The 16,473-nt window shown below is 39.5% G+C and overlaps 1 protein-coding gene across 2 annotated transcripts in view; it reads left to right on the forward strand.

Moving 5' to 3' along the window:
* Window positions 1-16,473, forward strand: part of FLT1 (fms related receptor tyrosine kinase 1) — a 115,245-nt gene that overhangs the window by 13,203 nt on the left and 85,569 nt on the right. For both annotated transcript variants that reach the window (XM_068417993.1, XM_068418001.1), the window contains exons 2-4: window positions 4,095-4,191; window positions 4,489-4,709; window positions 13,956-14,080. In XM_068417993.1, coding sequence (XP_068274094.1) covers window positions 4,095-4,191; window positions 4,489-4,709; window positions 13,956-14,080 — 443 coding nt within the window. The remainder of the gene's footprint in view (window positions 1-4,094; window positions 4,192-4,488; window positions 4,710-13,955; window positions 14,081-16,473) is intronic.

A 16,473-nucleotide genomic window follows, 5' to 3' on the forward strand; every position in this document is an offset into this window, starting at 1 on the left:
GACCCTTCAGAAAAGACAGTGTCAAGTAAAATGCCCAGAGAAGGTACATAGAAGGCATAATCCGCTTCTAAATATTGACCGTAGGAATTTCCCTGCTATTCTCCTTCCTTTTTCTTTTCTGGTAAACATGTCAAACTCTATTGCGTTTGTACTCTGCATCAGTTTTGAAGCATTTAAAAACGTAAGGAAGCTAATGACCCATGAATAGATAGGATGTCAAATAAAGCTATTTTTCTTCAAGACTTAGCATCTTGCTGGTAAAAGCATTGTCTCGCATACTTGCAAAAGCAATGATATTGTCTAGAAATAAAATCTTTTACTTCAACCTTTTGTGAGTGAGAAAGTAATTGAAGGAATATATAACATGTGAAATATATATATCATGCCAAATACATTTATGTTAGGTCTTGAATATTAATATGAATAACTACTGGAGTTAAGTGCCTAAAATGTACTTGAAATCAATGGTGAAACTCTGGCTTATGTCAATGGAAGCAAAGTTAGACAAACACGAAGCACTCCTTAAGATCCCACCCACAATATTTACAAATACTGCTATGTCTTTCAGATATATGTAATATATGTAAAAGGGCGAAAGCTTGAATATGTATCCTGTATATCTGGGTTTATTTTTTGCCTGCAAGATGGGGTGAAAAGATCTGTTGGTTGTTTTTTTTCGTTTGATTTTAATAACTCTGAGGCAGATCTTCTGACACACAGGCTTCCAGGCAGTCTTGTTTTGTACGTTTGATTTAAGATAGATCTTGAGATTTTCATGTGGATGTCTTTGCTTATATCATCGTAGAGTTACCAAGAGAAAAGTTTGTAACATTTATAACGTTTTCTTCTTCACCTTCGGCAGACTTTGAAAACAACAGCAGCCCACATTCCCAGGGCTGGTGTCCTGGTTCTGGCATGGGTCAGCACCATGCATGGTGCTGCATGGCTGGCTTTGCTCATGGGCAGAGTGTCAGCCGAGCAAAGCTGAGCACTCAGCGCCACAGTCATGACCAGGCACTGTAGACTTGCTCTCCTGCCTTGCTCTCAGTGCCTGTCACTCACATGGATTTTCCACCTTTCCATCAGTTTTACACTGGACACAACCTACATGTTGCTCTCTACTGGGAGTAGAGTTGCTCTCTACTGAGAGTAGCCTACATGTTACTTTACTAAGCAACTGGGTTGGGTGTTGCAGCTCTACCAGCTGGGCTTTGATCCCAACGGGTTCCTCTGGCAGACCATTACTGATGTTTTTTTCATATATATTGAACTGTTAGTAAACACTGTTGCGTGCTTTCAGCTTTTCTAGAGGCTGAAATAAGGAGCAGTTCAGGGAAGCTTGAGGCCAGGTTCCCCCCTGAAGTAAGGAACAAGGTTCATAAAGCTGGATATAAACGGTGCCTTCTTGGAAGAGCATCTGAGCCTTCGGTTCTGGGATGACAGGAGGAATATGAATGAAATGCAGGAACATGGTGGTTTCATGACACTGTCAGATTGTTTAGTTGGAGGACATTGACAAACCCTCTCAACTAAAGTGCCTGTGTCACTCTTCACAGAAGCTGCCTGAGCTCTTTTAATGTCTTATCTCAGTTTCTCAGTGTTTAGCTTCAGGGACATTATTTCAGAACTGCAAATGAGTAGACTCACAGACTGTAAGCATCTATGGGAGACTATCCCATAAAAGCACAGTGCGCTATTTGGCAGACCCAGCATTTCAGAATCGAGAACCTTAAATGGTAGGTGAGAAAAATGTATGCTTGCAGGATATCACGTAACAAATTGCTTCTTCAGAGATTTGCTGCATCATTTTTCTCCTCTCTTAATGGCTGGCAGAATATATTCATTTCTAGTTAGAGGTATGGTTGTCTAGACAGATCACAGAGGAAGTCTGTGTATTTGTACAGTATCACCATTCAAATTTCTGGTAATATTTGTGGTGCAGTTCAGAGGACCTCTTTTTTTCTGAAAACTTGTTATGCCTTTGCTTGAAGTCTGTTCAAGTGAGCTATAATTTAGTTTACGTCTATGTTTAAGTTTACCCTTTAAATCTTCTTTTGACTAGGTATGGATGATAATATATACAGGAAAACTACTGGAGCCACAGCTTAAATAAGTTATACAGGGCTAAAAAGAAAAATGTAGATAAATGTAACTAACTTAGATGCCAAAGGTCAGTTAAAAGTTAGTTAACCCATACAATGTTCATTTCTTATATTGCTAAGGAAGAGAAACAGGTCTCTCAAGACCTCTAGCAAATAGTTTTGCAGACCTAATCGGCTATTTTCATGGATTGTGCTAGGTAGTTCCAGAAGGTGATAGGGAATCAGTAGGAAATACTTACTGACAAATGGAGCACAGCTGGCTCCTCAAAAAAAAAAACCCAAAACCAAAACCAGCAGATGAGAGCAGTGCCTCTACATTTTGTACAAAATCCTTGTACTTCTAGCATCTCTCTCCAAAAGAGGATACTGGGCTTCTAGGCCTTTCTCAGCCTGAAAGAGTTCGACTCCACATCTCAGAACAAAGTTTTGCTGTTCAGCTTCTAACCCGAGGCTGCATCTGCTGCTGGGTGAAAACTGCTGAATTTGGAGCACTCATTGACTTTGAAGGGTTTATACAGTTGAAATTTAGTTGCCAATCTCAGCTGGAGTTGATGTCCAAAAGTTCCTTCTGTAGTCAATGTAAGAGGGAGGCCTGTCCAGTGGGTGATCCATAGCAGCCAAATAAGGTTCATGTACTTCTACTATGGTGCCTACAGCTGTTCATATTTGGCTGTGGCAGAGACCTCTTTGAAGGGCTTAAAATAGCTAAACTGAAACTACTTGACTGCGTTCTAGTGGAAAATCCACATTACCCTTGTTTACGTGATACTGCTTCTCTCATATGTTGACAAAAAAATACTTTCTCTGGGAGTGAAGGGATCTAGGGTACTCTCTGCTCCTCTCTCACAGCACTGAAATCTTCATAAATTGCACTCGGATCCAGATTTAGACTCAAAGTGGTTTTCAACTTCAACGGTTTCAAAATATTTGCTTGTTCTGTTCCTAGCTTCTGGAACACTTTGCTGTCAGTGTGAGGGCAATCAGATGGATCAAGGACTGTTTCTTCTCTAAGGCATGCATTTCTGTCTGCTTGCTGTGAAAGCTTTTGTGGCCATAGCCTGTTATGGGCCAAGGATAAAACATTTTGCCTTTCTAGCACTTGCTGGCTTGATGTGAGGGAAGGTCCTGTGTTCCTCTAGTCTTCTGACCATGGGGCTTTTTCTTGGACTTCCTAAAAATTGCCTTCACATGGCCTGTGAGAAGCCTGCCTGGATGTTTTCAAGTGTCCTAAGCCACCTCATGTTATACTGACACCCAGGGCTTCACCCATACTAGAATGGTCTGGCCATGACCAAGGCCATGTTGGCACGCTTGCTTTCTCAATAACTATCAAATCTGCTCTGGACGGTGCCTTGAACTTGTTCTCAGAATTTATTGGAGAGCTGTCCAGTTACCTTTTGACACCACTTCACTGGTAGGAAGCCTGCAGCTAGTGAGGGACTGTAGGTAACAGTGCTGTGACCTTCAGTCAGGAAGGGAAGATCCTTAATCCCCTTTCACTCCTTCCAGAGCAGTTCCAGCTTTGCAGCAAGTTGTTTGAGTGAGAGTTCAGTATCTTAGAGGTCAATATGTGGCTCTCGCCATAGAAGTGGCTGACTTTTGCCCTTCCCATTGAAGGGGCTGCCATGGTGGTGTTTCCTAAGGAAATGCAGCCAGCAGTGCTTGAGGGCACGCTTCCTTGGTTAGATGTGTAACTGCAAGGTCCTGAACTTTCTTCATGGTATGCTCAGTGAACAATCGGAGAGCAAAGACATTGATTGAAACTTGCATGGTTTTCATTTCTACTTTCTTTCCTGAGTAATTCCCGTGGAAGATTATGTGAGTCCTGAGTCAGGACAGCAGGATTATGCTCAGAGCAAAAGAGTATGCGTGGTAAGGGGGACATCTCCTTTTCTTTGCTTTCCCCTTCCAATATAACATCATAAATGTGAGTGAACTGGGAACAGAATGATTTGTCATTGTTAATGTTTTTTTTTTTCTTTGTTTTTCTAGGATCTAGTTCAGGATCAAAATTAAAAGTTCCTGAGCTGAGCATAAATGGCACACAGCATGTTGTTCAAGCAGGCCAGACTTTAAATCTCACCTGCAGGTAACCAGCTGAGTTGGATTCTGATAATTTGGCTGGGAGTTCATACACCTGACACTTTCTTTTTTTGTAACTGAAATTAGAAAAAAAATGAAACCTTATATTGTGGGGAAAGGTGGGGAGTGAACTTCAATGGCAATTGTTTAATAGTTCTTTGTTGTTTCTGTTGTTGTTTTTGGAAAACAAGATAAAAGAGAACCCCAGAAATAGCCTGATATAATAAAAAAGAAAGCTTGGGAACTGGAGCTATATAATTGCAGCCCAACATAATTGTTTCTGCTTCCTTATCTGTATTTGCAGGGGGGAAATGGTTCATTCATGGTCTTTGCCTGAAACTCTAAGTAAGGATAGCAAAAGGCTGAAAGTAATTAAATATGCCTGTGGAAGGAATGGGAAGCAGTCCTGCAGCAGTCTGACCTTGAGCAGAACTCAAGCAAGTGACACTGGAAACTATAGCTGCAAATACCCAACAAGTCCAGCGAAAAAGAAGAAGGAATCTACAGTCTATGTATTTATTAACGGTAAGATTACCTTTTTTTAACACTTCTTGGTACTTGCACTTCAATACAGCAAAATGCATAAATAAGGCAGTTCAGCTATAGTTAAATACAGGGTTTTGAATGATATTTTCAGCCTTGCAAAATGTCACTATAATTTACTAATTAATATATAAAATGTGCTTTCTCAGAGCTTGCAGATATAAATGCTACTGTTTCATATGTTAGGAAAAAAAAAGAAGAAATAAAAAGAGCTAATCCAACCAGTCTACTAGAGTAAATAGAACTCTGCATGGAAGTAGACTAGTGAATCTGTGAAATGGGTATCAGAGAAATCATATCTTACAGAGCTGGATGATGACTGATGAAGACCATATATCTGGTACAATGTCCACTTTAACCTGTCTGTGTAAGATTATAGATTTCTAGGCAGCTGAAGGATGCCAAAGCTCTTTATCCAGATCACTGGATTATCTCATGCCATAGAAAATTACTATTTGCATGTCAAGTCACACTGAAAAATGTACTCTGTAGTCCATGTTACACAGATTGTAAAAATCTAGAATAAAAGGAATCAAACTAAACACAGAATTGTGTTCAGCAAACAAGTATTGTGTTATGTATGGGAAATGCCAGAATTAGGTCAGTTAGGCTTCTGATCGTGTTTTCTTCCAGGATATTAAGCAGACACTTCTCAGAACAGTTGAGTTCAATAGACACAATAATAAAAGAAGAAATTATAAACAACTTAGGGATTTAATTTAATTTTATATTTTAGTTTTTCTTGATTTTTGCAGGATGAAATTAATAGATTACTGTAAGATATCATTATTCACAGATTTTGAAAGCCCATATTACAGAGAAAGTGCAACTGGAAGTTTTCCAAATTATGTGTCTGCTGCTTCTAACAAGTTCACATCAGGGTGAATTGGCCTTTGTTTTCGTTTTGTGACATGAAGAATGGGACTGGTGCTGTGAAAAAGCAGAATGAAGTGGACCTCTCACTACAGTGATGGAAAATAAGATAGCCCCCCCCATTATTATGTGTTGCTTCATTGAGAATTATTGAATAATTCATGCTGTTCATCCTGCTTTCCTTCATTTGAAATATACTGCAGAGTGTTTTTTGCACCCAACTATTCTCATATAATTCACTGGATATCCAACTACAGATGCATCCATGGAAGTATAACCAAAGTAGGTTATTCATTTAGTGACCAACATTTCCTGCTGCCTAGGAAAACTTACAATTTTCTTGGATGACTTTTTCAAGTTTCCCATCATGGGATCTTCTTGAACCTCCCACCTTGGATGTCATCTCTATCTGAGATCTACCCACAATCCTCTCCATTCACCACATGAGAAGAGCAAGGATGGTTGTGACTCTGACTGAGAACCTTTCTGCTAAACCCACTTTACGATATAAGAGATTTCTTTGCATCCTCTTGTTCTCTTTCCTGTTTGAAGTGATAATTTTTCTGGATCCTGAATTTTTACAAATTGAAGACACAACCAGTCTTTCTAACTCTTCACTGCTTCCCAAGTTGTACGTAGCTTGCTTGCATCTGAAAGAGATCCTCCATTAGACATATGTGAACCAAGGTTATCTGTGTAATTCACATGGTGATGGAAGGGAAACATCATTGAAGAAATAGTTTTTGTACAGCACCCTCCCCACCGCCCACCGCCAAATCAGTTAAAGAAGATTGCCTGAATGTCTTGGTTTTGTTGATTTTTTTTCAAGGACATTCAGTCATTAAATGTTGATGTTTCTGTTGAAGATAGGATTAGATTATGTTTCTCCTCCTACCTTACTTGCCAAAAACCAGTGAAATGTTTAAGGGACAAACCTGTACCAAGCTTAGACCTCTTTGGCATCTTAATTTTCTGAATTTGACAATCCTTTTGATTGAAAAATCAATTTCTTAACACTTAAGTGTTGATTGTGTCCTAGTAAGCTCATATGAGAGTTAGGGCAAACCACTGGTAATGAGGGAGGCCGCAAGGTAACTGCTCATTTAATGCCTGTTGAAAGTGTCACTCTGCCCTAAGGTGGGGAAAGGTAATTTAGTCCTCCAAAAATTTACAGTTTCAGGAAGAATTGTTGAGTAGGTTGAAAAGAAACAAGATACCAAGTACCAAAACTCACCCTTTGTGATCAGTGTAGCATTAGCATTTGGAAAGAAAATACTTAAGGAATCAATATAAGTCATTGTTTGTGTGAACATGCATGAAATTTAATTATCTGGCTCAAGTGGGCGTGAGATGGGGATAACAAAGTCCTCTGTGAAGACTACCTTTCTTGAGTTCAGATTTATTTTAAATTAATTTGTGGGTGCTTAGGAAATAAACATTTGTAAAATTTGGGTCCCTCATAGTTTTGTATTGTTTCCTGTGGCAGGACGTTGTGTCAGTCCATTTCCCATATTAGCTCCATGTGGATCACCGAGGTGCCTGTTTCCCATGTCTTAGCATGCTGCAGATGAGAACAAATAGTTGCTATTTACAAACACAGAATCCGTATCAGGAAAGTTGATATTGTTTGTACAGGAAGTCATCACTTATTGTTTTAAAAATGTTATTCATTTCCGTAATTAGAGTGATACTGAATATGAACTGGACTTTAAAAAAAAAACAATGAACCCAGTAAGTCCTTTGGCTCAGTAATGAGTGTATGCTACGGCAGATGATGAGCTTCTATAGACAAAAACAAGATGCAAGGTGATGAGTAGGAGACTGCAAGTGCCACGTGTCCCAGGATGACTTGAAGCATTTCTGAAGTCCTATATTTGGGTGATCAAGAACAGGCAGGCTGGTGACATTTCTTTCAGGAGCTAGTCCTGACACCACCCTTCTTTCAGCTGGAGAGGTCACTACTGAGTTGCATAGGGGAGTGAGTGCGCAGTGTGTGCCGCAGCAACTCTTGACCACACACAGTTCAGGAATTGAGACATCAAGCGAGGGAAATGAATTCTCTTAAGGGCCTTGGACATTACTCTAAGAAAAGTGATGGCCTGACTTCCACCATGAGCCATGGGAAAAATTCTGAAATGAAGCAAAGCCTCTTTGCCAATTTCTCCACTGTCTCGGACCAAAAGCTGCTCTGATATTTGCTTTGTCATGCAACCGCAGCCTAGTAGTAAAATGGAAAGATTTGTAATGAACACTCACTACATACATTGGAGTGAGGCACGGGGAATTTGCTGATTGAAAAGAGATAATTATAGAATACAGACATTTAAGAAACACCAAATTATAAGCAGGCTGTTTTGAAACCTATGTAGATTTCACTGGGGACAGTGCTAAAGGCTTTTCTTTCTGTCTGCCTTTGTTTTGGTATCTCCAACACACTCTTTTCCAGTTGCTGGAGTTCGTTCACTTTCTTCAAAAATGTGCAGTCCTCTTCATTCTCTACTCTCATTATCTCTGGCCTTTGATCAGTTGTTCCCATGGTATGACAGAGGAAAAGCATGTAAATTCAATTACATTGATATATCAAGATTAGATTTTTGCAAGAATTCATACAAACTTTGATTCAAGTTGAAGTGTTGCTACTTCCTGTGATGAAGACAGCTTTCAGCTATTAATATACAAAAATAATGTCTTAATTCTGCTGCAACAGAGAATTTTTCTCTAAGTGAAGTTGTACTTGGCTTTAGGGTATTAGCCCATTTCTTCGTCAATGATGTTCTCCCTCTCCTTGTCTCTCATCACACTCCTGCTGTGCATGTCTTCTGACTGCATACTTTTCCTTGCAAAATGAGACATGTACTGGTACTTCAATCAAGTGCCATTCAAAATATTCTGTTTTAAAATCAGACCTCTAGGCTGAGTCAGTTGTATGTTCTCTTTCTGTACTTAACAGAGAGAAAAAAGGACTTTCTGGTATGTATTTCTCATCACTGACTTTACAAGGAACCTGGAGAACAAGCTTAGAACGTATGTCTTGCTTTGAGATGATTTAAGTCAGGTGAGACAAATCAAAGCTGGATATTTAAAGGTACAAGTCCTGAGACCACTTGTACTCACCAATGCCTAGAATGTCAAACATATCCACTAGTTTTGGATATTTGGCTTGAGATGTGTCTCAGGCTGGACAGTCCAAAATGAAGAGCTTTAGTATTAGTGAATGGTTCAAAAGGTAAGCCTTTGAAGTGCCAAAACATCTGGGGTTTTGAGTGTATTTTCAAACTCTAGAGTTGTTTTCTGCAAGTGCTGAGCATATGGCATCTCCTTGGGAGGTCCACTTGTTGACAGATAGCTGGATCCAGCCCCAGAACTGACATGGATTTAAGATTTAGCTTGAATGGATTGACTCCTGTAACCCTAAAGGTACTATGTTGCAGAACAGGGCGGGGGGCATCCAAGGAGTTCCTCAAAAGGGTCTCAAGATCAGAAGTGTCAGTCAAAATAATTCAACAGGTGAAAAAAGCAGTAAGACAAAACACACTTAAAGCTAACAGAAAGGGAGATTTTCTTCTTCATTTTCCTTTTTCTTATTCAGAAATAATGTACTGACAGAAGAACCTGCTGAGGCCTGGGAAACTATTCATTCCCTGTGCCTTTTTTCTGTCTTTGCTTTTGGCACAGTTTTAATCTATGAGCAGTATGGTTTTGGATTACACTGTCAGAGTCAATAATATGATAGCGCTTCTCTTACGAAAAGGAAACTAGTTGAAATTAAACTATGCTACAGCTGTATCAAGTATGCAGACACATTTTTAGTGTCTAATGAAGTTCCTGTTGCAAAACAGAGCCCTCTAGGACTTGCTGACGTCAATCACCTATAATTACTGTGCTTTTGTCATTTTGTGTATACACGGGCTTCACATCATAGTATACTGTGCTGAGCAGAGCATGTGTGGACACCTTGGCAGCATCAAAGGCCATACACTAAGCCCTCCGAGGTCCTTCATCGCTCACCAAGGCTTATAACTCCTACTAAAATAGAAACATATTTCCAAGGTGAACTGTCATGAGGGAGGGATACATCTGAAAAAGTGTTCCTAATGTCCATTAGCCTTCTAGAGATGACTTTCTGAACATAATTGCTCTAGTGTGGATTTCCTGGCTAATGTGGATAAGAATATTTTTCCTTAAGAGTTTTAACGCTGTTTTATGTGTGTTATGGACCTACGTCGATGATACGACGTAGTATAACTAGTCCCAAAGGAAAACAAAAAAACCCTGCCTAAAAATCACTGTACAATTACGCTAGCAATGCTTTGTGTCTGAATGTGCTCCAGATACAAATTATTCTGCTCCTTTTTATTTTTGGTTTGTTTTTTTTTTCCTGGACTTCTCTGGTTATTAATTTATATCTCAAGTCTTCCTTCAAGGTTTAGAAATAATTTGAATTTGATGAGAACTATTTTACAGGGTAAGAAGAGGCAAGAGTGGAAAAACCCTTCTTGCAGATAAATGTTGTGCTTCCAGACATACAAAATGGGATTTTTTTTTCTTAAGGAACATAGACACCTACATGTGAGCAGGTTGAATAGGTGCCTTTCCTAGGGCATGATTCATCTTGTCATAAAACAGATGTCTAAAACAGGTCAGATGAGTCCCATGGCAGAATTCCCCGTTTCTCCCCAGTGACAACACTAACAGTTTGGCCACCTAGCTCAGTGAGAAGTGTCTATATTTTAGATGTGTAAGTGAGATGAGAGCATTCTTGGTGTGCAGGGTTCTCCTTGAATTACCTCTGAACAGCCCTATTAATTTAGCTGGGATTAATAAAGTTAGTTAGGGTGAATCCCTACAATGGAAATGGAAATTTGGCAATTGGCCCATAAACTTTAATGAAGTTTGCATCTCTGTGCTTTAGTAAAGACTTTGGTCCTCTTCAGGTGCATGAGGGAAAAAGGTGTTATGTGACTGTGAGGAAACTGTTTTGGCTCTTTTGGCCTGAGAAAAACCTTAGTGATGAGCCAAGTGTAAGTAGGTATTTAGGAAGAACTTCGGAGGACAAACTTTCAGAGATTTCAAGGAGCTCAGACTTTCCTGCAGAGACTTTTCTTGCAAATGTATAAGTACTCTGACTTACATAGCTCAGATTATTAAAAACAAAACAAACTAAAGAACAGTAGCTGAAGCTTGTGGAAATAAGGAACCTCTCCATCTTCTTTGAATTTGGCATTTCAGTCTTGGCTAATTTAGTTGTTTGTGCAAACCCCATAAATAGCCTAGACAGGTTACTGATACCAGTCATAATATTGCTTATGTTAAGTCTCTTATCAAGTTTGCATCTGGCTGCCAACCAGCTTAATAAAAAGCTGCTATTTATGTTCTTTAACAATATAGCAAGTGACCTTTATGGATTTTGTGATTTCATGAATGCTCTTTGTGGTTTCATGTTGATTGTAACGGAGAGATACTGTAAGGAACTCAGTCAAACCAGCACACAGTCATTAATTCCTTAAAAATACACTCAATTGACTTTTAAAGTTACTTTAGCATATGAAAACATTCTGGCTGTCCGTCTTTCATTTTGCTATGCTTGCAGGCAGCTCTGAAGCAAAAAAAAAAAAACCAAAAGCCCCCCCAAAAAATTAAAAAAAATCAACCCTCTTAGATCTTCTGTTCCAAATCCTGATGGAGCTGACTGTGTAACTTGGATGTGGTCTTCAATATAGATCAATCCATGATGTTCCTTAGGTTAGGTCATCCCAGATGCACTGCCAGCCAGCTGTTCACGGAAGGATGGCATTTACTTCCCCTCAGGAAGGAACTGGGAGGAAATGTAGCAGGAGCCACTGGCAATAGCTAGGGCTATGATGGGAGGGAAAGAGGAAAAAAGAAGCAAGGAGCGCTATTATTTCGGGGACAGGCTTCCACGTCATTGGCATACCCTGCCATCGTGGCATAACCTGCCCTGGTGCTGCTGTGGGTTCGGCTTTGCCTGATCCAGGCTGGTAGAGCCTGCACCAGATTCTAGTCTTAAGGCACCGAGAGTATCCCCTTATTGCCACAAAGACGGAAGACGCATAAAATCAAAGGGAATCAGGAAAAGTCTCCACACTCATTATGAAAACAAAACTGTGCTAGGAAACATGATGCGTATTTCTTTTAATCAAAAGCAGGAAAACATTTGGAGCACTTGGGGCCATCGATTGCCCTCCGGCCCATGGCGGAAGTCCCCAGTGATGTCAATGGGAGCTCTGCACGCGAATAGAAGGGGCACGGAGACGCCTTGACGTACCACTGCAGGGAGTGTACCAAGAAAGGCTGGACTGAGCTTTAAAGCCTACTAAGAGCAGTCAGGGCATTTAGTTGACTTTTATAGAGCACTTCATTGACTTCTCCAGGCGCGAACGTGCATTTCCATTGAAAAAGAAAAAAAAAAAAAGCGCTAAGTGTGGTGTTCTGTGCTCTTTTCCTGTCCCTGCCTTCAGATGGGCAGGGATCCTGTGAGGTCTGAGTCGCACAGCCCCCACTGCCTCAATATTGGCATCAGTCAATGGTGACACGGTGTCTGCAGACAGTACCGGTAGTCCCCAGAACAGCTCTTCCTCACACTTGTAATGATCTGGAGATTATGATACAGGAAACTACTTTGCAAAGCTTGCTGGTTTTGGGCAGGAGCTCTTAATTTTGTGACAAAGACGAATGAGTCTTTGGGGAGTAGTAAATACATTTGTCTGGTGATGTTAAGGGGCAGGTGACCTCTTCTGTGGCTGCAGCCCCTGAAACAAAAAAGGTTCTTTTTACCATGCTACAAATAGGTTCATTCTTGGTCTTTCCTCAAATCGTACTGCAGAGGAAACGTTAGCCTAACAAGTCCTTAGGGTATTTTTTTATTACATACGCATCCTCTATTACTCATAAGTTCCTTTTGTGATCTCAGCGGACACTTAACACCTATTATTAAATAAAGCGTTGTGGCTTTCATTTCAGAAAGTTTGTGTAACAGTTTCATTAAACCTCTTCAAGAAAACTTTTCCTGTATTCTGGGGTATATTTGAGATACTATACCTTAGGATTCTCCCCAGTATAAATTTCAGTAGAATTTGCTTCTCTTCCTGTTTGATGTCTCAAACAAAAATATTATTGCATATGATACGAAAAGAAGATCCTAAGGGCAGAACAGTTTCATGACACTGGGAAGTGCAGATCATACTTTTAAAAGAGAAGCAAAAGTAATGTATTTGAAGAACTACTTGAGTGAACATAGGTCAACATGCAGAAGTCTAGGACCAAAACACTTGAACAAAGTATCACAATTTGAGGTTTTATAAAGGGTCAATTCTTGCTTGCTTTACTTGTTTCTTATCCAAGAAAGATTTCCATTGTTATTTGTCAGATTTTTGAGTGAAAATAATAGGATTTGCCTGAAAAAACGTTGGAGCCGTAGATAAGCACGGAATTAAGATCTGAATGTTCCACTTTTCTAAGAGTTAAAATCCAAACCTTTATGTGAATTTTGAGGTAGTCTATCTGTGATGTGAGTCAAACCAAACCTTCAGATCTGAACACCTGCAAAGGAGATTTGGAGCCACAGCCTGTGGCTTGAGCCCCTCTTTGTTAAGTGGTCCAAACAATAGAAGCAGCAATGTTCCTTGTTCCCAGCGCAAGCTATTTATGACAATGCCTTTTGTTAAAGGGATTGTTCAAGGGACGGTAGATTACTCTGCCAAGCTTCAGTTATAGAGCCGAACGGAATGAATGTTTTCCTGGCATTTTCATTTACCTTGTCACTTACAAAAGAGACATATATGTATTGTAATAGCGGGAAGGAGGAGAATAATTAACTCTCACTAGTCCGTATTCTCAGAGTTGAAAATATGGCTAGATAATCACAGTAGATTCTTTCTTCTGGTGAAGTCAACATGAGTTTTTCCCATCAATTTCCTTGCAGAGAGCAGAAACATGTCCTGTGTAGGGGTTTCCTGCTAAGTGAATTTCAGCTTACTTCCCATATAAGTACTTCTGGTGATAATAAAATAGAAATCCCCTGAAATAAGATACACATCTCTCAGCAGTAGAGATGATGCTGTAATGGGAAAAATGTACTTTAACAGTCCTGGATTTTAAAGGAGATACCGAAGTACTGCCATTGATATTGAGTGATAAATATATTTTCAAATATTTAATAATATTTTGCTGAACTTGTTTAGGTAAAAGTAAACAGAAGATTGATTTGAGGAATTTGTCTAGCTTTCATTATGGACAGCGTTAGTATGTTCTTTCAAGGTGGTATGCACTGTTACAATTTCCATATGCTATCTTAAGGTTTCAGATATTAACCTTTTATTTTTTCTTCTCTTGCAGATACAAGCAATCCATTTATAGAGATGCACAGTGATATACCTAAAATAATACACATGACTGTGGGAAGAGAAATGATCATTCCATGCAGAGTCACAGCACCAGACATTGCTGTTACTTTAAAAAAGGTACCTCAATCCAAGCATGCTCTGAAAATGTTATTGTGGACGATGCTTTTTTTTTTGTTCGTTTGTTTACAGCTATTGTAATGCTTTTGAATATTTCAACAATTTAGTATTTCTTAAACAACTTTTCTGGGTGTCAGCATGTTTAGAAATATTTCAACCCTGGAGGCTTCATTTCATATCTCACAGAAGGGCTTCATCAAATCTCTTATACTGGATGGGAGTTTTCTGAAGAAACTTAAACTTTTCATACCATTTTATTAAATCTTTACCAGCAAAGGTTTCTTAAGCCCAGGAAGGAATTTCTTGTTAAGAGAAGAGACTTCCTCCCACCTCTTCCCCTGCCCTTCCTCCCCTTTCCTCTTCTGTCCTCTGGAACAGCCGGTAAGTTCAGTCCCTGGAGGCTTGCTGGGGCTGTACAAGGGTCTCTGCAAGCCTTTGCCCTACCTCACTCCCACCAGCAACTTTGCTGCTTCCTTTTCCATATGACTGCACTTATCATCAGACAGGGGATGGCTCCTCTTTGTAGGGAAACTTGTGCAGAGTTTGAGACAGTGGGGCCAGTTTTAGAAAATCTAGACATTTTTCGTGTTTTGGGGAAACCATTTCTTTCCTAGGTTCCTTGAGAGTTACATGGATAACTGGCTGTCCTATGTCTGTAGTAAAGTACCTGGTAGCAAGACAGAGAATAGTGCTTCTTTTTTTTTAAGTTCCTTTGTTCAGCTTAAAAATTAGGTGGAGGTGCCAGTGATGTTTTGTTTCTAAATAAAGGGAGGTCTGTACATAGTGGCATAAATATTCATCATTGTTACCAGAAAAGAAATTTGTCTTTTTGTAGAATAATATGCAATTGCCAAACAATACCACTGCAAGACACTTATCTAGATCAATACAAGTCTTTGATTCCTCTTTGACTATAGAGTTTTACACCAGCCACAGATTTGATCCTGTGTTTTAACTTGACCTAAAGGTTTCTAAATTCTATCCCATGCTGCTTTGCCAATATAGATACTGATTTTGCCTCTTGTTTTCCACCTGTTAAATCCCATGAAAGAAAGCAAAATGCAGAGAAAAGAAAGTAATCTGACCTAGGATGTTACCTTGTGTGTATGTAGACACACACACACACGGTTCTCTTACAAGAAGTGTAGGAGTGGATGATGCACAAGATTCTGTGGCTATAGACTCAAAAGTAAAGGAGGCTTGACTTTCTATAAGGTGGATGTCGTAAAGTGGGGACTTATTTGGGCACTGTAGTGTTGCATCTGAAATCTCAGCATATTAAATTCATAGAATCACAGAATGGTTTGGATTGGAAGGGACCTTAAAGATCATCTAGTTCCAAGCCCCCTGCCATGGGCAGGGACACCTTCCACTAGACCAGGTTGCTCAAAGCTCTAACTAAGAAAATTGCTGTAAGGTTTCTCTCTTATTAGACAATATAAAAATCACTTTTTCTCCTTATTTGGAGGAGATTGAGATATATCTACTCTCTTTTTTTCATATCAGCTTGCCTTTAGCTTGGGGTTGTGGTGTAAGACACATCTTTACACCATCAAAACCAGATGTAATGCTCTGGGAAGGAGGATGAGGAGGTGGAGCCAAGTCTTGAAAGAAAGGATTGGTTGCTTACATGTTTTGCATTCCAGGAAAAAGAAATGTGTTCCCTAATTCATCCCTGAATTTCCTGAAGTATGTAAGCTACAATGCATTACATCACATTTTACTTTATTTATCATCAGTGACACCCATGTATGAAGATTCCAGCAAGTTTTTGTTCACATAGCAATTAAGAGATGTGTTAAATGCATTTCACAGCTGCAGACATACTACTTCTGGAGAGCTGGCAAAAGCTGTTCTGTGTTTTCCATTTAGCAATAAAGGAAGAAGTCAGTGTTCCCATAATGCAGTCCTCTGGAGCTGGAAAGAAAACTCCAGCATTAGAATCATTAGATTCTTCACTCTATATTGCTAGGAAGTCAAAATAAGGAATATTTTTTTGTAATCTCTCTCTTCTGAAAGTACTTGTTGGGACAGTTGCATGTGCACTGCCTCTGGCATTTTGTTCCTGTGTAGTGCTGCTTCTTAGTTTTAGTGGACCAATGTGGGGAAGGTTTATTGTCCATCATCAACACTACAAATGATTTTTTTACTAAAACTGCATCTTTACCTTAGTCAGCCCTTTTAAGATACTATGTTGCTCTGTCTTCCAGGCTGAACATCTGTACAGACTGTATTCTATAGCATGGCAATCATATACAACATAGAAGAAATCTTAAAAATCAAGAAGCTAGTAAAACAGGGAATGGGAAAAGGGGATGGAGCTTTTAATTCCTATTTCAAATCCAGCCTTCGGGTCCTGTTATAACCTATATCTGCAACAGCTGTTGGCCCTT

The sequence above is a fragment of the Nyctibius grandis genome, chromosome 2 (genome assembly GCF_013368605.1).
Source record: "Nyctibius grandis isolate bNycGra1 chromosome 2, bNycGra1.pri, whole genome shotgun sequence".
NCBI lineage: Eukaryota > Metazoa > Chordata > Aves > Nyctibiiformes > Nyctibiidae > Nyctibius > Nyctibius grandis.